We start from the raw sequence: 20,204 nt of genomic DNA, 5'->3' as shown, positions 1-20,204 counted from the left end.
GTTTTCATCATTTCCTGCTAAACGATTCCATGCTGATTCAGCCAGTTTCAACGCCACAGCGGTGCAATGCAGAAAAGGGGGGGAAAGACCCAGAATAGAAGAGCAAGTGCTTATCAACCATTTTCAGGTATTGTTGTAGGTGGGCCCTTTCTTTCCCTTCACTCAGAAAAGCCCTTGTCACCCTTTTCAAGGACAGATGGCTGCGTGGAAGAGGAGCCCCCTCAGAACCATCCCTTCGCTTACCTGACTGATTTCCCCGTCAAGGGCTCTTTTTTTGGAAAGACACAATTGTTTCTCATGCCCTTGCAATGGGAATGCTTGGTGTAAAAACCAGTCGGCAGAGCAGAAATAGAGTGTTCCACCAAAGAACCGAGCCATGACCTTGGGTAAGTCATTTCCCATGTCTGGATCTCAAGTCCTCTCTGCAGAGCAAAGATCAATCCTCTTCAAATGGATGCTACACTATGCAAACTATGAAGCATTGGAAGAAAGCAAACTGCATGGAGTTGTCTTTCTTCAAATCCTCCATTTACTTATACTGTAGGATCTCCCCACATACGAGCCGGAGGGCAGGGTTGCCAGATAGGGGCTGCCATGCCTGAAAGACGCTCCAGAGCGAGTCATGCTCTGGGGAGGACTTTGTCTTGCATCTTCTTTCTGGGTGAGAGCACCAACGGGTATTCGTCCCCGCACTTCTGCTTCTAGCGCTTTGCCACTTCTGAAGACCTCTCACCACCCTGGACAGCCCAGGCGTCTTCCTCCAGCTGTGGCCCAAACTCCCTCTCCTGCTTTATTCAGTCAAACCTGGCCTTCAAGGAATAATCCCCATTTCTTTAATCCCTGCCAGATCACACTAATTCACCCCAAAATGGATGTGTTCCTTCTCTGTTCTCCCCACTGCAACTTTTAATTTAATGTAACTAATTAAGCTGAGCTGATAGAGCCACCAGGTTGATGGTTTGCTTTGGTCTAACAGCCCAGCTAAAGAGTGATCCCATGGTGGGACTTCCCTTTCTTCCCTCCATATTGTGAAATATGTGGTTCTCTTTGCATGGGGTCTTCTCTTTTTCTTTCCTCCTCCCTGTTCCTACGTAACTCCTACTGGCAGTATAGGTCAGCCTTACAATCACTCCCTCCACGCTGTCTGCCCTCACTTATCAGACCATCTGCCTAGGGCACCCGCCCCAACACCTGCCCTTCGTCTTCATCACCGGCACCCCTGTAACTCCTGCTCACTCCCTGTCTGTCCTTTGGGAGCAGGTCCCTGGGAGCAGGGTTCACCCCTGTGTGTTGACCTCCCCCCCATGTCCCCAGGGCCAAGCACGTTGCCTTGCACAGAGTAGGGACCGCATAAAGAGATGTTGAATGACTGAATCATGGTGACCAAAATGATGTATTTTGGCACTGACTTGGAACTGGTAGCGCCTCGGATGCCACCCGGAAAGGGCCTCCACTGAAGCCTGGCATCCCTCTGCAGCGTTCCTGACACAGACACAACTGGCTCCTGCAAGACTGGGAGCAGGTGTCCAGATGCCATTTCTTCACAAGCCCATTGATGTGCCACTTTGGCGGTTCTGCTAGCAAGTTCCTCCTCATCCAAACTGGCTCCTCCGCACACTGACCGTTCCCTTCCTGCCCGCAACGGAGGGTACAGATGTTCTATGACAAGCGCTGTGGGTGTGCCCAATGCTGATGGGAGTGGTCCCCCTTGGCATTTCTTGATTTCTTTCTGAAGTCGTCAGTTGAGCCCCACCACCTCCTGTCTCCACTCCACCGCCTGGCGTCAGATCTCCATCATTCAGATGGAGGCTTCCTTAAGACTATCTGACTTTCACTTCCTGATTCTCCCCAGGCACTGCCTTTCACACCTCCATTGACTCCATCCTCCCCGTTCCATACCCAGACTCAAGTCCTTAAAGTTTTGGTAGAGCCCTCTGGATGCTCTTTTCTCTGAAAGGTGAGTTGAGACGTTAGTTAAACTGAGAGTGTTTTCTCTTAGGAAATGTAGACATTAGTCCAAGTATGGAGCAACATGCCCCTCCATGAAGGACAAACCATGCCCACACAATCATCTCCTTTCCCGCAAACATTCCACCTACGAGTGTCTCTCTTCTCTAACTCCAACAACCTCAGTCCTTCTGCTGTTTTTCATATGGCGTGATTTCCAAAGCTTCCACAGCTCCAGCCATCCTTCCCGGGATGATTATTAACAGGGACTTCCCTGAAAAATCACAAACCTGACCCCAGCCAGATCCACCTGAGTCCCTAGAGTAACATATAGGTCCCAGGTTTTCATTTATACACACAGAACACTAAGAAGGTCCCTATCACTATCAGATAATTATTCTTTCTCACAGTGTAATATGTTATGTGCAGCAAGGCAGAAGTCGCCCTGGGGAAGGACTAGGATATATACAATCTGCTCTCCATTTAAAAAATGAAAAAGAAAATTAAAAAAAAAATTCCACAACTTCTCCCTTTCTGTGCTGTTAAGATAAACATCCTTTTCCCCAGTTCCAGAGCTCGAGCTGATGGTGAATACTTTTCTCCCTACAGAAATCACTTCTGAAAAGCAGACATTTAACGTTTCCAATCTGTCTCTGAAGCTGAGATTAAATTACATTCTGTTTTGAAGGAATTGAAAACACACTTGTTAATATAATAAATGCCTTCCGATGGTTCTAGAATTTGTCTTTGTTAGGCACATAATTCAAGAATTATCTATTATGGTAAAAAAAAAATTGAGCCATCTGGGTCTGTGCTAATATCTGTGAGCAATAAGTCTTCGATTTCCTGCATACTTCATTACTGGCGATACACAGAGAGCAATCATTCCAAAATCAGAGCTTGTTTTCTGTTGTCGGACTATTGTTCATCAGGATTTATGAAGCAACAAAAAGGCATTTTCTTGATTTTCATAAGTTAAGCTAACAGTCCGGTGATGACAACCCCATTAAAACTCAGCAAGTTAGATGTTTAAACCATGGAGTTTTATACCATATCTATCATTTTTACAAAGCGGTTTTCTTTCCTCCAACTTTCCATAGAATCTTTTATCAATAGAAAAGACAGGAAAAAATGCTTATTTACCATATATTTGTTAAACCGTATACATTTGCAATGTATCTTACCTGACAATGTGGAAAGGATATAAAGCGTTATCAAACTGACCAATTTTGATGATGTAGAGATAAGAGATGGTAGGCAAATAGCATTCTCTCCGAATCAACTCTGCCACAGTGCTTTTTAATGCGCTTCTTGCTGCGGATGGGAGCAGGGGAGAGCCAGCTCACTGGTAGCTGGGGTCAGCCACACAGTGTCCTCTGGAAATAGCATGACGGCCTATCTCAGGGTTATTGGGTCTACACTTTACAAATGCACAACCTGTACACTGTCTGTTGTGAGTCTTCTTGTGACTTAGGATGCTGGAAGCATTCAGTACCAGTTGAGACTTTGGGAATAAACGCAGGAAAGGAATCTCTGACTGGCAAAAAAAAGAGATACCTTGACTTTAAAGCCTTGCATTTAGGAAGTTCCCATTGGCGACAGAGGAATTCCTGTTAGGTACTGAGAGCGTTAGTTTATTCTCCGTGGCTCATTTCTTCCTCAGGGCTGCCTGTTGGATTTACAGCAAAAGAGTTAATCAGGGCAGAAAGTTTTTTGTTTTTGTTTTTTTTAAGAAGGAAGCTCTTGGCATCTAAGAGTCAAAGAGAAGGCTCTCAGGTCAGTTCCATCTTAAATCAGCCTACAGCTTGCTAGTAGCCATGACCTTAGTAGCGGGGGCCTAAGAGGCACTCGTGGATGGCACTGAAAGCAGAGAAGGAGTTTGAAGACATTTCATTCTGAGAAGAGGTGAGCTTCCCAAGTGGTGTGAGTTCATTGTGAACTTAGGTAGAGGCAGAGAGATGGATTGAGTCCCCAAGAGCCCCTCAGAGCCTTATCTCCAGGCCTCTTCCATTATCTTGCTATTCTAGAAACATGGCTGGAAAGGGTGAGGAAAACGGGCTCACATTTTTTTGTGCCTATTGTATTCTACACACTGTACTAGACATGTTTGTATATGTGATCTGTGGTTTTCAAAGATGCCCGATCTGCTGTTCTCCCAAACATAGCCTCCCATGAACTCAGAGCTACAATTTCCAGCTGTGATGGGGAGACGTGAAAAAAACCGTGTGCCCAATTGTGCTTCATGATCTGCCCCCAGGAGGTGACTGATGTGGATCCGGCAAAAGCACAGTCACTTTGATAGATGCCTGGCTCCTCCAGGCTCTGTTTTTAAGAAACTCAAAGTCTTCCTGTGGGATTGCCTAAGATTCCAGAAAGCCTGGGCTTTGTTTCTCTCTGCCATCGTTGCAGCTGAGGTCAGATGCCATCTTCTGTGTGACAAACTCCCTTTCCTGAAATGAAAGCCAGTAGAAACAGCTCCCAAACCCAATCAGCGTGGACCGCTTGGTAGCTGAATTCCCTTGTCCACCCGTCTTTGCTTCTTGCTTGTTCTCTTGGTGAGTTATGCCATAAACTTCATTCCCAGTCATTCTATCATTACCCTTTATTGGGCTTCTCTTGGGATACCCAGTAGAATAATGGAACACAGACTCTATTTTTTCTTTTCTTTTTTTTTATGAAACTGCCCTGTAATAAAATAATTTTTAAAATGATAGATTAGATCTTAAAGTATATGAACAGCGTATGTTATCGCTTGCCTGAGAGACTTCATCCCTCCTGTATGGTTCTGACTCTGTTTCTGATTAAATAAAGAAAAAAATGCTGTTGTGAGCATTTGGCTTCTGATTTTCCATAATTCTTATTTGTAAGCACTTTTGTGCTGGTTCCTCCTTATGATTTACTAAGTGCTCTGCTCTTTGAGAGCACTTAGCAGAAAGAGGTGCAGGGAAATTACATCTGGCAATTATGCCGGTAAATTTAACTCCAGGGTTTAGGCTGTGCAGGTCATTCTTTGCTTCAGGTTTCCTGTCCTTGTCCCTGGCAACAGGTTGCCTGAGGGCTGCTCCTGACCATGTTGAAAGAGGCATGAGGCAATTTGATTGCCTGCTGTTAAGCTGTCATTTAGGGCTCTGATGGCCCTGGGAAGGCATGAGTGGGACGCATTCAAGAGCCAGAACAAAGACAGTCCTGCCAAGGCAAAGCTCAAGAAGCCTACATTCCAAGAAGTCTTGTGGTCTTAGTTTCTTGGGGCGCCAACTAACTCAGCCCTCAAAAAAAGAATATGGCCAATTTTTTTTTCTGCCTTAGAGAAGATGCCAATAGTCTTGTCTATGATCTGCTCCTCTCACTTGCCTAAGCATTTTGTATGCCTTTTGCATAGAACAACCATCGAATGTATCTCCAAACTCAGGTACTTCTGAGAGTAAAAGAAGGACCTTGACAATCACATAAGAAAAATGGATGTTACCAAAGATGCCTGGGCGGACCAGGGGTGAGTGGACACCACCTCCCAAAGATCCCCACTCCTCGGGTTAACAAGAAATGGGGACATAAAATAAGACTGGAGAATGAGTGGTTTGAGTCATCAGCTCTGAGTCTGCTTCCCCGTGCTGCCTTTTCCAAAATGCTGGTGGTTTCAACCTTCTTCCTGCCAGGGAGAGAGAAGACATTTGATACCATGTATACTCAGTCTTCTGGGGAGTTGGTATGGTGAAGCATCAAAACATGTGGGCTCTAAAGCCAGACTGTCTGGGTTTAAATCATAGCTCCCCACTTACTAGTTGGGTGACCTTGGGAAAGTTACTTACTTTTCTGTGCTTCAGTTACTGAGTAAATAAAGAAGAGAGAACTCAGGAAGATTATAGAAACGGAAACACATCTACCTGGAAACAAGGGGCAAGAGGAAAGGAGGTGGCTGCTTAACAGGGGTTACCATTTTTTGTTAAATGCCCACCAACATCAAACCCTACATGATGACTTTTACCTTAATAACAACTCTGCAAGGTACATATTCTTATCACCCTTACAAGCATCAAAACCGTTGTTACATCTGTTTGACAGACATAAACATGGAAGCTTGAAGACATCAAGTATCTTGCCCAAGGTCATAGAGCTGGCAAGAATTATCCCAAGCAAACTATCCAGGCTCTGAAGTCTGCTTTTCTTCTAGAATACGTCTCAACTGGAGTATGCATGTTTACAACAAGGGTATTCTGCTTCAGTGAGACCCCTGGTCAAGCTTAACTCACCACTGCCTCAAGAAGTTTACCCCAGATTGGAAGCCCCTCTTGCCAAAGCATTTCTCCTTCCTCAAGACTTTAATGGTATCACTGTGTGACCCAGGATGAGTTACTTCATCTCTCTTTGATTTGGTTTCCTCATCTATAAAATGAGGCTTATATACACACCTGCCTCATGGGAGTTTTGTGAGCTTTCAGTGAATGAACACATGCAAAGCCCTCAGAACGCTGCCTGATACATGCAAAGCACAAAATGATTTGCTGTCGGGATCATGCTCAGGGGACATCAGAGAGCTAGAGAGACAGTAGCCGCCTCATTGGGTTGGAAGGAATGTGGAAAACTTCAGAATTCCTCTGCCAAAGAAGAAAGAGGTAAAGAGGTAAATGGGACAAACAAAAAGACCCTCCTTTCCTGCCTCTATAAAGAACCTTCTCGAGATTCTGGCTCATATGTCATCCTTTCCTTCAGTTTCACAGCAGCAGCAAGGAATTGGTCCACATTCAGCCTCATTGAAACCCAGGTGTGTGGTTTCTGCCCTTGCCTGCTGACTCTCCTCCTCCCACGTTGCCTGCACATTAGCAACATTAACCAGCTTGAGAACCTCATAACCCCGCTGACTGCTCTGTGTCTCTGGGAAAGGCGAGCCAGAGCAGAGTCCAACCTGAGAGGCACACACATCTGAAGCAAGGTTCTTCATCTAGAAAATGAGGTTGGAGGTTGGACTCACTCAATGATCTCCAAGGCCAGCTCTGACACTCTATGGGTCTGTGATTCAAAGGTGCCCCCGGATTACCAGGGCTGAGCCGGTTGCATTTCTCATGCATAATAGACTAGAGAGAAGCAATTGGTGGGAATTAAAGTCTCAAGTCCCAAGCACTGCTGTTTGTCCTTGACGCTTATTGGGAAGCCGAAGGTCATACTTTGCCAGAGTCTTAAATATGAGTCTCATCCATAAACCTCATTCAGGCTGCCTGGAGAGTCAAAGGCTCTTATTCCAGAAGAGAGCAAGGTGGGGAAAGGACAGAGGACAATGGAATATTTTAATACCGGCCAGCAGCTTCTAGAATCGAATGGCCTTGTTTAGCTTTCTTTTGCAAGTGTGCTGTTTGATCTCCTTGCCATTGGGTTGGAAACTAAAAATATTTAACTTGCAAAACTCCATGGTGGATGTGGTTTTTCCATCCACCAACTTTTAAGAGGCATTTAAAATCCTGGAATGCTATGATAACCAGAGACCGTGGGCTGAATCCTCAAGGGCAATAACGTCCTGGAAACAGGGATGAAGGTCACAGGCATTGTCCTGTCCAGCCTATGGAGTGTGAACTTGAGAATGAGCTGGGAGAGTGGAGAGGGAACAGAAGGCAGGCTTGAGTGCAGACTCTGTAGTGTCAAGTGATGCTTTCCTAAATGTCACGTTCAGCATGGAACTGGGTCAAAAGGGAGAAGGGTTGCTCCTAGTCCCTGGAGACCTAATTCAATTCCACGTGCTGTTGGGATTCCACTTCCCCTCAAGCAAGTTGTGTCTCTACCGCATTATGATGGCACATTCTACAGTCTGATGAGCCCTTTGCCATGGGGTGCTCCTGCCAGGGAACTGCTTAAATCCTGTCTATACCAAGTGTCTCTCTGATTCACATCGTATCCCTTGGCTCTCCTGAAGTCACTTGTTCACAAGGTTCACTGATGATTTCCAGAGATCAGCACTCCATACACACTTACAAGAAAGAGTATAATAGGTTGACAAGCACTGAAACCCACAGCCAGACGTCCCCGGTTAAAACCTCACTCTGTCTCACGTGAACAAGTTACTTAATGTTTTGACTCAGCCTCTCCTCCATAAAATGGGGAATAGTCTACCTCAGCAGGTTGCAGGAAGGACTGCAGTATATGGGTATTTATCTATGTATCACCTATTTTTTTCCTCATTCTCATCAAATGAGGGCTAGATATATTATGTCAGAGACTCCTGGGAAGGCTTTTAAAGCTCTGAAAATCCTCCTTCACCATTTGAGGTCTTCTGCCCTTCACCATCTGAAGTTTAATTCCAGATTTTTCTGCTGCAAAAAGGAAGAAGAGGTTACTTGTCTAATGATGATCAGCGATTATCTCACTCTCTTGGGGAGATCAAACCCTGTCCTGGTTTGAAAGGAAGAGGAAAGGAAATAAGAAGGCGCTAAGTGCTGTGAAGCAAGAGGTGAGGAAGCCAGGGGCAGGGAGAGGAGAAAGGGGCCAAGACGGAGTTGCTCAGAGGCCTGAGAGCGGCTTTCCTCGATGGAGTAGATTCGCTTCTCTGGTGTCGCTAACTGTGCCCCTTCCCCTCCGTCATCAGAAACCCCCACGTCTCTCCCTGCCCTTCTCCTCTCCACCCCCCACCAGCTCCAGAGTGTCCTGACCCCCGAGCGGCCCGTTCAGAGCTAAGGGAGAGAAGGAGGTGGGATGAGGCGGGATTTCAGGTGATCTGTGCCCACCATCTCCAGCACTGGCCCTGCTGTGATGACCAGATATTCAGAAATAAGCCTGGGACACACTTCAAACCAGGGCTAAGACCGACACCGACGCTGCATCCTCCCAGCTTGGTGCAGAGTGGCAGGGTGGATGGAAGCTGCCAGCGAAGCGTCTAAGAAAGGGGGCTCCCACGTCCAGTGGAAAAGAACAGGGAGCCCCCTCCCCTCATGCTGAGATTCGCTTCCCACTCTTGGCAGCTCCAAGGCATTAAGAGTTGTGTCAATGGCACATTTTATTTTTTTAATCAACTTTATTGGAGTGTAGTTGTTTTACGATGTTGTGCCTGTTTCCACTGCACAGCAAAGTGAATCAGCCCCATATGTACCTACCCCCTTCCCTCCTGGACTTCCTTCCCATTCAGGTCACCGCAGAGCGTTAAGTAGCGTTCCCTATGCTATGCAGTATGTTCTCATCCATTGTCTACTTTATGCATAGAATCAACAGTGTACTTTATACATAGAACCAAGTCTATGTATTTTATACGTAGAATCAAATGTGTCCATCTCAATCTCCCAAGCCATCCCCCCGCTTTCCCTCTTTGTATCTATAGTTGTTCTCTCCATCTCTGTCACGACTTCTGCTTTGCAAATAGGGTCACCTACACCATTTTTCGAGATTACACATATCTGTGTTAATATATGATGTTTGCTTTTCTCTTTCTGACTTAACTTTCACTCTGTATGACACTCTCTAGGTCCATCCAGTACTGTTCACAACAGCCAGGAGGTGGAAGCATCCTAAATGTCCATCAGCATAGGAATGGGTAAGAAGATGTGCAACATGTATGCTATGGGATATTAAAAGGGAGCAAAACTGGGGCGTTTGTAGAGATAGGGCATGTTTCATTGACTAGGCATTAGTTCAGAGGCCCGGGTGGGCAGGCTCGAAGCCCCCATTTTTCATGACCTGCGGCAGGTTCCTTCTTCTCCTCCTGTAGCTCATGTTTATTTTCTCCACCTCCAGAAGAAAAAGGCCCTGGGTTGTAAAAGGGAGTTGAATTTTGGGAGGAGAAATGTTTTTTACAAAAATAATGGGGTAAAAAATGAAATAGTCAATTTGTAGGAAAACAGAAAATAGGAAAAAAGCAAGACATCGGCATATTGACCTAACCCAACAAGTTCCCTTCTCAGGGGTAGTCTTGTTGAACAGCCTTGTGAATATTCTTCCAGATGCTTTGTAGGTACATGTAAGCACTTGAGAATAAATACAACAAGGTTTTATGAATAAAGTAAATGTATGCTATGCTTATGACTCCGAGACTCCATGTTCTGCTCAGTGATAGATCATGGATACATTTGTTTTAGGGTTGTTGTAACAAAATATTAAAAATTAGGTGGCTGATACACCTTAAATTTATACAGTGAAAAAAGTGAGGTGAAGTCACTCAGTCATGCCTGACTCTTTGCTACCCTATGGACTATAACCTGCCAGGCTCCTCCATCCATGGGATTCTCTAGGCAAGAATACTGGCGTGGGTTGCCATTTCCTTCTCCAAACTTATACAGTGCTGTAGGTCAATTACATATTTATGAAACAAGAAGAAAATGAATTAAAAATAAACAAAATATTTTGGAAAAAATTTTTAAAAAGCTAACTTTATTGAATATTCTGGGGTTTTTACTAAATACACTTCAAATGTAAGGGAGAAGAATGTATCCCTTGACTCCAATTCGCCATTGGTCAAGAGTGGCCCCATGAATATCCGCTGTAATTCTAGGTTGGGCCTTTATGAGTGCAAAACACATTCTCACCTGCATTCTGCATGATGTTCCACAGCAAAAAGTAAAAGAGAAGTGGTAAGAACCAAAGACAAGCACTGTCTGATCTCACCTGCATGAAGCTGGTCACCTTACATGCATGCAGCCAGTTTTTACAGAAAGCCCTTGAACTCTCAGCTAGTAGCATAGTGCTTTCCACAATGAGAGAAATGGTCTATATCTGCACTGTCCAGTGTGGTAGTCACTAATCCCTATATGGCTCTGGACTGTTAAAACGTGGCTTGTGCAACTGAGGAACTGAACTGTTAATTTTTGGTTAACTTTAATTAATTTACATTTAAATTTATGGCTAGTGGCTACTTACAGGATGTCATCGGACTGGAATAAAATGTGGATGAAGAAGATTCTGAAATGGTGCCTAAGTGGGGCCAGCATATCTTTTATTATGTACCAAGCACCATAAAAATTTAGAATTTTTCTATGGTATCCTAAGATCCTTACATATATTATGCCATTTAACTCTCATACCAACACTATTGTCATAGACATTGCTATTCATGTTTTATAGCTGAGATGACTAAAACTTAGAAAATGACTAATGCTAAGTAACTTTCCTGCATTTCCATAGCTAATAATTGTCTGGAGCCAGGATTTAAAGCCAGGCAATATAATTCCACAGGGTGTACTTTTAATCATTACACTATCAGATCCCCTTTGCATCAAATTCCCATATATATATGAGTCTGTATCTGAATTTTATTTTCCCTATTATGCACCAGTACCACACCATTTAAATACTGCAGCCCTAGAGTGTGTTTTGATCCCTGGTAGCTTTTTAGCACTCTATCATGCAACATTTTAAAATATGTTGGTCATAGCTAACTGCCTTCTTTATGTGAGACAGAAATAATTAGAGAGGCAAAAGATGACTAAGACACTTTGCAAGTGAAAGTGTTAGTTGCTCAGCTGTGTCTGACTCTTTGTGACCCCATGGACACACCAGGCTTTTCTGTCCAAGGAATTCTCCAGGCAAGAATACTGGAGTGGGTAGCCATTGCCTTCTCCAGGGGATCTTCCTGACCCAGGGATTGAACCTGGATCTCCTACATTGCTTGGAGATACTTTAACATCTGAGTCACCAGGGAAGCCCAATATGCTTTGCTTTGGGCATTATGTAATCAAAAACTCCACTAAAAATAGGTGTTTATTAGCCCACATATTAAGACGTCTATAGGCAGGCATTTCCAGAATTAGCTAATAAAGTTGCTCAGAGACATAAATTTTCAGGTTCATTTATCTTTCTATTTTTCCAGATTATTGGCATTTTCTCTAAAGCTTGTCTGTCCATGGTCCAAGATGAGTATAATACCTCTTTTTTTAAAATTGATTTTTAATTGGAGGATGATTGCTTTATGTATATACAATGGAATATTACTCAGCCATGAAAAGAAACACATTTGAATCAGTTCTAATAAGGTGGATGAACCTAGAGCCTATTTTATTGAGTGAAGTAAGTCAGAATGAGAAAGACAAATATCCTATAATATCACTTATATGTGGAATCTAGAAAGATGGTGCCATAGAAATAGAGTCACAGATGCAGAAAACACACTCATGGTTACCAAGGGGAGAAAGGGAGGTGGGATGTTTTGGGAGACTGGGACTGACATATATACACTGGTGTATCTCAACTAGATGACTAATGAGAACCTACTCTGCAGCACAGAGAACTCTAGTCAATGCACTGTGTGACCTAAATGGGGAGGGAATCCAGAAAAGAGTATGTATATGTATATATATAACTGACTCACTTTGTTGTACAGCAGAAACTAACACAATATTGCAAAGCAACGATACACCGATAAAATTAGTTTAAAAAAAAACTCAGAGAAACAAAAACACCCAGTATGTACCACCTGTAGTTATTGTTAACAATCATGCCTTGTATCTTTCCATACTTTTGTAGTGCATATTTATATATGCTTTTTTCAAATGGAAAAGTATTGTATCTTACTTTTTCTTAGTCTCCTTTTTTAAAAAAAATTTAAAGATAGATAAGGGGCATTTCCACTATCAATAAATAGTTCATAGCTTGACTTTTCTTAAGTATATTATTTTTAAAAAGTATGCTTAACCTAATCAATTCCCTATGGTTCAACATGTAGGCTTCTTATTAATATTTTAGAGACATATCTTTATGCATTCCCAAAGGTAGGAAAATCCAGTCAAAGATATGCACCTTATTAAGGTTGTTAATACAGTTTGCCAAACCGCCCTCCAGAAAGCTTATATCAATTTACACAGCCCTTAGCTGTGTATGAGCTCCCCTTATCCCCCACTGCCTTACCCACATTAGGGGCTATCATTCATGGTAATCTCAGCCAAGGGCAGCTTTTGTAAAAGCCAAGCTTACCTTTCTGACTGCATTTTATTTGTAACCCTTTGCAGCTCCCATGAATTCCTGCTTCGGCCAAGGTGGTGAGAGGGGTTTCTGGCCTCACTCGCTGTGCTGACATTGATTCAACAGTTTTGCCGAAAGGACAAAGCTAACGGATGTGATCGCTGGGGAGACCTGCTAGCAACTGACCATGTAGAGGTTTGGGGGAAACAGCAGTTTCTCCGAAGTGCCTCGGACATTCTGGAGTGAGGCGATCCCTTCTTTAATTGCCATCACCTTCCTCTCCTGCACGTTATTTCCCTTCTGGCCTGAGATTTCCCCAGGTAGGGGCTCATTTGCATTTCCTTATGCAGTTCATGCTAGTGGACACACAAAGGTGAATCTGAGAGCAAATTTAACAAACTGGCAGGAGAATCTATTCCGGACTGTTCTGGAATAGCCTAGTAGAGTAGGGTATTTTATTCGCTACTAAATCCTGTGCAAACAACAGGGTGCTTTATTTCTTTCCATGCAAGCTTTAATAACCCAACCCAGTCATAATGAATTCTAGGGCAGAATGAATATAAAAGAGTAATGGTGATTAGGTAATTATCAAGTACAGAGAGTATTTAACCTTCCCAGTGACGGGACTGCCTAAGACTAGCTGATACCGTGTATGCACTCTGGAAATAATTAATAATTTTAAAATTATCCAATCTCTACTATTAATCAAGAAATAAGGATCCAGGAGCAGCGTCAATCAAGCTGAGTTTTTTCTCCATTTAACGTCAACAAATATGCTGCTTCTCTCTGGTATCTTTGAATGTGTTGGCCTTTCTGATTTTTATTTTAGGCTGGCCAGACTTAAGCTGTTGCAAGTCTCTCAGAATATCTCAACAAGCTGAGACACATCACCCTCTAAAATTATCCACCCCAAGCGAAATGCCAGGGAGTAACCTTTGGCCTCTGCCTTTTTTAATTGCAGCTCAAGCCATTTTTAAGCTACAGGCTGTGACAGCCCCATGTTCTGCTCCCCTTCACCCATTCTCCAACCCCCCACCTCTCTTGGGCGGTCTACTCCAAAGAGATTGTGTATGTGTGTGTATGTGTTTGTGTGTGTGTGTTATATAATGTATGCTGCTGCTGCTAAGTCGCTTCAGTTGTGTCCGACTCTGTGCGACCCCATAAATGGCAGCCCACCAGGCTCCGCCGTATGATAGTCTAGCAAAAAAAAAAAAAAAAAAATAGATGTATGCCTTCTCCCTAACATACAATTTAATTCCATAATAAAGGCAGCTATACTTAGATGGGTCTTATGAGCCCAAATATACATGAATGCCTGTGTACACCTACAAATACTCACACATGCAAATATTACCTGGAGAGTAGAACAACTTATTATGCTAAGTAACAGCATATGTACTACAGGAAGATTCGGAGTAGAATAAACTAGAAGGGATTATAAATCTCTCCAAACCCCTTACAGAGAAGACAATCTTGAGACTTTAAGAAAAGCAGTGACTCTTTCAGGATCATACAACTAACAAGAAAAGAAGAAAAATAATTAAAATACAACTTTCTGACTCTTGATCCTAGAACTCTTTTCCCTAAATGGAACTGAGTCTAAGGCCAGGATATTCAAATAATGCAGGGAATCTAAGTACCAAAACATCTGTTTCTGTACATGCTGCTTCTTCCTCCTAGCATGCTCATCAGGCTTGGCTTTCATCCTTGGACAACTGACTCTTTCAGACGCGGATCAAGAAGTACCTCCTCCAGGAGACCTTCCCTGCTGAAGCATTCAGGGTCAAGGCCCTTTCTGTGAGCCCGCATAGTCATCTGTGCTTAATCTTAAGATAGCAGTTTTCAGAGGGTAGCCAGGGTTGGATTTCTGGCCTTTTAGGTCTCCTGTGATTCTAAGATAAAGAGGTTGCATGTTATTCCCCGTTGCACCCTCAGCCATCAGCCTCATGCAGAGGGCTCAAAGAGGCATCACCAAATTATGCAAAATCTTCCAGATTTGGGAAGCCATGACAAGGTCAAGGGGACACATCTGCAGAAGACCTCAGGCCAGATGACTGGTCAACAATCTGGGACAAGTAGACACCTAAGAAAGTGAAGGGAAGTCTCCGCCAAGAGGTGTTCCTGGCAGACAAGCCCAGCACAGGCTCGGGCAGTCTTGCTCCTTCATGAAGCAGAAATGTTCATCAGAGAGAAGCCCATGATGGGCCAAGGGGTGACAGAAAGGGACTCCACTTGTATCGCAAAGCAGATAGAGGGCGGGAGGCAGCAGTGACCCCAGAAAGCAGCCTAGAATGGACAGCAGTCTGGATGCCTCCTTGGGATCTGCAGCTTGCTTCTCTGAAGGGGACAGTTATGGGGAAACATGAGAAGTCTGGATGTCTGCCTGTTGAGTACCCTGACTATTAGTGCAGATACAGGCTCCATGTCTGGCAATGTAGGTGGAGGCTAGGGTGTTGAGAGTCTATGACATATACACAGTCCCTCCGGGCTGGACTCTCAGGAAACACAGAGCGTTGCATGGGCTTTTCTCATGCACCCCTCTCTTCCTCATTGGGCTAGGCTTGGGTCCTTCGGCCTGCATCCTGGAGCGTCTTTATTCTTTGCAAGCATTTGCTAAGAACGGCTGGTGCCAGGCACTGGACTAGGCATTGGATTCTACAGCTCGGAGTTTCCTAGTCTTCTGTTATCATGAGAATCATGTTTTTTTTTTTTTAATTACAGATTCCTGGACAAGCCTTCTATATCTGCTGACTTAAACTCTAGGGGAGGGGCTTCAGAATAGGTATTTTTTCCAAGTAACCCAAGGAATACATACCATCCATCATTATCAGGAGACACCGATTGAGATGATAATGCGCTGGCCAAAAAGTTCATTTGGGTTTTACCACCGTTGCAGAAAAAAACAAATGAACTTTTTGGCCAACCAATAATAGTGATAATAACTAAAATAAAACAAATAAATAATAATGACTTCTGCCACCAATGAGTACACATTTAGATGAGAAAAAGCATTCTTTTTAAAATTTTCTAAAATCATTTATTTGTAATTGGAGGATTAAGATTAGAATATTGTGTTAGTTTATGCCAAACATCAACATGAATCAGCTATAGGTATACATATGTCCTCTCCATATTAAACCTCCTTCTCACCTCCCACCTGATCCCACCCCTCTAGGTAGTCACAGCTCACCAGATTTGGGCTCCCTGCATCATTTAGCAAATTCCCACTGGCTATCTATTTTACATATGGCAATATATATGAAAAACATTCTTTAAAATAAGCATTCCTAACTCAAGAGACAGTCGTCACTTTCTAAGAACATACATGAAAAAAACTAGAGTTCTGTCTAGTCCATGACATTCATTTGTGTGATTTCGGTACAAGCATCTCTTGTAGGGACTGACTTCGAAATCCCAAGATGGGGACAGGTAACCAAGGAAAGGACTCCAGAGTAGCTACAGAAAATGTTGGCCCAACTGGAGGACCTTTGGCAGATCAAGGCTCAGGAAATGAAAATGTAAGCTTTTATAAACAGAAAAGAGTTTCTTTGGGTTCTGGGAAACATTTGCAGATAGTGTGGAGAATGAGTAAAAGCAAAAATCAGTCACCCCAGCAGAAGCTTATGATAGATGAGACACTTAGTATACATTAGGGAGGCAAAAATTTTCCCCAGCTTCAGCCAGTAATGCAGAACTTGGAGTAGCCGAGCAGATAGTTCTCAGAAATTACTGGACAATCGCAGTCCTCTTTGGCTGTAAAATAAGCATTGCCACCACATGGGTGACCCAATGTCTGCTCTCTGCATCAGCATCTCTGCCTCCTATCTACCATTACCCTCTTCCCTTGGAGGACTCCTCCCCTTTCCACCTGCTGGGCTTGGCCTCCTTTCAAATGCTCTCGCCCTCCTCTGGAAGCTTATCACCAGCCCATGAGGCATTAATGCGTGTACTGATGGTAAAAACACAACGAAGTTATTTCCACATGGTGCCAGGATAATCGGAGCATTTGTTAGGGGGGAGAAAAAAAAATCAGTCTGAATGGCATTTGGTAGCTACAAAGGCTAGATAATGGACTGCATTTATCACTTTTCAGAGAGTACATTTTAGTGTTAAAAATTATTAAATATTGGGGATTACATGGTCCAGGGTTTTTGTTTCAGATTTGCTTGTTTGCTTGTTTGTTTTGTCTTGCTTGGCAATGGGGTCTATTTTTCCCATGAAATATTATGCAGAAGCCTGATACACAATGTATGCATGTCAAGCTGCTGTGGATAGATAGAAGTGGGGAAAGAAGCAGATTCCTGCTACCCTGCCCACTCATGTTTTCCCTCGGGATCCCCTAAATCACCCTACAGGTGTCCAAGACCCTGAAAAAGTCTGCTTGCAGTCCTCCAAGCCCCTTGTGCCACAAAGAAGGAACCTGAGACCCAGAGATCGGAATGGGCATGCAGAATTCTTGCCCAGGGCAGCAGAACTAGAAGCATAACTCCAGTCTCTTGAATTGCAATCCACTGCCCTTTGCCTCCGCGCCTAGAAGCCAGCCTTGGCCAAGGAGCCAAGGTTCCTCCAGGGGTTCTCACCACCCCAGAACAGTGGGGCAGGGTGGCAAGAGGAGGAATCGAATGCTTCCTAAGCTCTTTCTACGCATGCTGCGCCCACTCACTGCTTTCCTTGTAGGCACTCTCCCATTTCTTCAAAATCCTCAGCTGGGTTAAGGTTAAAAGGATGAGTTAACCCCTCTCCAGCTAGACAGCTATCCCAAAAGAAAATAAAATGGGAAAGTTGTGGTTTGCTTCTCAAGTCCACCATCAATGTCTGTGTGCTGCAGACCCACCGACCAAGGTGGCAATCGTTCACTAGCTCTGGGCATTGCTTTTTTTTTTTTCCCTTCTATCTCCCTCTCAATTACTGACCCAGTCCACATCTCTGCATTTCTATCTGTCACTGTTCCCCACTCTAAGAATATCAAATAATCTTAGCTTCTGTTCAGACTCATTCCCCTGCCCTGGAGATTCTCTCCTTTTATAATCTGCCTATAAGGTATTAATACATTAGTTACCTCAGAGTGCACTCTATAATGAGGGCCATGGACATTCATTTAGCTGAATTTGATGGCAACAACACATTGACATTGGTAAGGTTAATCATCTACCACTTTATTTCATTGAACGAGTTGAACAACACTGAACACATTGATCCACGAGGTCCTACAATTCGTCTTGGCTGTTACTTTAATGGTGCCATGGCATCAATGCCCTTTAAGTAATTGGCACCAGGAAGAGATGGACTTGGCCTTGTCACGTCAGATTAGAGCTAGGTTGAATTGTGAACGATTTTTGCCTTCTCTTGATTCTCTCTTTCCTCTCATTTTACATCCTTCTGATTGAAGAGGCAGGAAGGGGCTCATAGAGGCCGAGAGAGTGAGTCTGGCTGTATTGTGAAGAGACAGAATTATGCATTCAGGAATGCAAAGATCAACATGTTTGAAGCCCTGATTTCCTTCAGGTCATCATGCCTGTGTGACCTGGGGTGGGCTTCTAAGCCTCCTTAGATCTCAGTATCTTCATTTTAAAAATGAGGACAATTAATACAATCTACTCACATCCACCTGTTTCACAAATGATAGGTCCTAGTTCCAAGACGTGATGCTTTACCTTTGGTGTGAGGAGAGGATGGAAGAAAGAGACTAAAGCAGGCCGGGACCTCACCGGAGCCCTGCCCACAGGGACGGGCAGGTATCAGCTGGAGGACACTGCAGAGCAGAGGCTAGCTCTGAGGCAACAGCTGGAAAAGCTGGAAGTAGAGTCTATGTCCTTGGTGAGTGTGCAGGTTTGCCAGGAGTGGGCAATGAAATCCTGACCGGGTAGGCAGAACACAGGAGCCAGGATTATGGGTGAAGCCAGACACGTGGTCAGTACTTAGCAGTGTGTCCTTGACACGTTTGTCTAGAAGGAGTGAATTCGGGGTAGACTCTGTGTTCTGAAGGTGAGCCTTGGGTGGGTGAAAACTGTGAAAGGGGGTGTTGACTAACCCTTTGGAAAGGTGGGCTCCGGCTGGGGGACCGCACAGAGCTTCGCAATCTCTCTGCTTAGTGATACCCCTTTTTATCTTAGCTGGTGGGATTCTAGTGGTAACTAGGCCACTGAACCCCACCAAAGTCTGAAGCCTACAAACTCACTATACTAAAAATTGTTGCTGTTTAGTCCCTAAATCGTGTCTGACTCTTTTGCAACCCTATGAACTGTAGCCCATCAGGCTCCCTTGTCCACGGGATTTCCTAGGCCAAATTACTGGAGTGGGTTGCCATTTCCTCCTCCAGGGGATCTTACCAACCCAGGTATCAAACCCATGTCTCCTGCATTGGCAGGTGGATTCTTTACCACTGAACCACGAGGGAAGCCCATATTAAAAATTAAGTCGACTCGAATTTCTGCCTTAGTCAGGATTGGCTAAGAATTTGTGAGAGGATGAAGAAAGAGGTGAGGTCTGAGCTAGCAAGGAGGAGCCCGTGGCACGTGAAGCCTGAGGAGGTCCGCACACTGGACCTGCCTTTACCGCTGGCTTGCCGGCCGGCTCCATTCATACTCCGGTCACTAAAGAGCTCTGAGCTTTATTTCCCTCCTCGGCAAAAGAGGAAGTGACGTGACTCCACAGGGACTTTGGAAAATTGGTTGCTGTAACGTGTGGGGTGGGATGGAGCCTGGCTGGCTGGGGGAGGATCGGCAGCATCAATTTCCGTTTGAAAAGAATGAAATGAGGCAGAAGAAAAAGACATGAAGTATGTCTAACATCGTTCATTTAGCAGACCTGCTATGTACCAGACGCTAAACCTGGAGTTGAATAAACAAAGATAGACCATATGGTAGCCCTGCCCCCAAGTTGCCCACAATCTAAGAGAGGAGACAGACTGTATATTTTGATGTCAGCTCTGAAATATTTGGTCCCCAAGAAAGGAAAAAATTACCGAGCTACAGGAAGAGAAAGTGTGGGGCCTCTTTCTTTCCATCATCTTGCTCACCCACCACAGCACACTGATGCTTCTCCTGGGACTGGATGCAGGAGTTTCACTCTGGAGGAAATTATTAGGGAGGCACACTTGGCTGCATATCTAAGCCATGTTCTCTAGTAAAATTTACCAATAAAGTTTATATTTTTATATCCATCTGTTTGACAACTGTGTCTTATTTCTCAATTGATTCTGAATTCAATTGAGGAATAAAGGGGGTGTTGTTTATTGGTTTTCACAAAATCCAACATGACACAGGTTATTGTACTGCAGAAAGATGCATAAAGCATAGAATTAACGCAGTAGGGAGGGATTTATTTTATGTGGTGTGTGTGTGTGTGTGTGTGTGTGTGAATGCATGCATGTGTGCACATGCATATGAAGAGAG

General features: G+C 44.0%; 1 protein-coding gene across 9 annotated transcripts in view; it reads left to right on the top strand.

Annotated features, from left to right (window-relative positions):
* LOC145504534 (uncharacterized) overlaps positions 1-20,204 on the top strand; it is a 52,792-nt gene that overhangs the window by 8,365 nt on the left and 24,223 nt on the right. For 3 of the 9 annotated variants that reach the window (XR_014052280.1, XR_014052278.1, XM_081485604.1), the window contains exons 2-6: positions 192-386; positions 8,254-8,380; positions 9,386-9,454; positions 11,723-13,130; positions 18,437-18,627. Coding sequence is in view for 1 of the 9 variants with exons in the window: in XM_081485604.1 (XP_081341730.1) it covers positions 18,619-18,627 (9 nt within the window). In the remaining 8 variants the exon portion in view is untranslated. Of the gene's footprint in view, positions 1-191; positions 387-8,253; positions 8,381-9,385; positions 9,455-11,722; positions 13,131-13,771; positions 13,934-16,195; positions 16,329-18,436; positions 18,628-19,177; positions 19,973-20,204 lie in introns of those variants that run through there. The other 6 variants (XR_014052279.1, XR_014052281.1, XR_014052276.1 and 3 more) reach the window with 6 other exon arrangements.

Source organism: Giraffa tippelskirchi, chromosome 5, assembly GCF_054371585.1.
Source record: "Giraffa tippelskirchi isolate mGirTip1 chromosome 5, T2T-mGirTip1v1.2.pri, whole genome shotgun sequence".
Taxonomy (NCBI): Eukaryota; Metazoa; Chordata; class Mammalia; order Artiodactyla; family Giraffidae; genus Giraffa; species Giraffa tippelskirchi.
The sequence above is the reverse complement of the archived record's forward strand: the minus strand, read 5'-3'. Positions and strand labels throughout refer to the sequence as shown.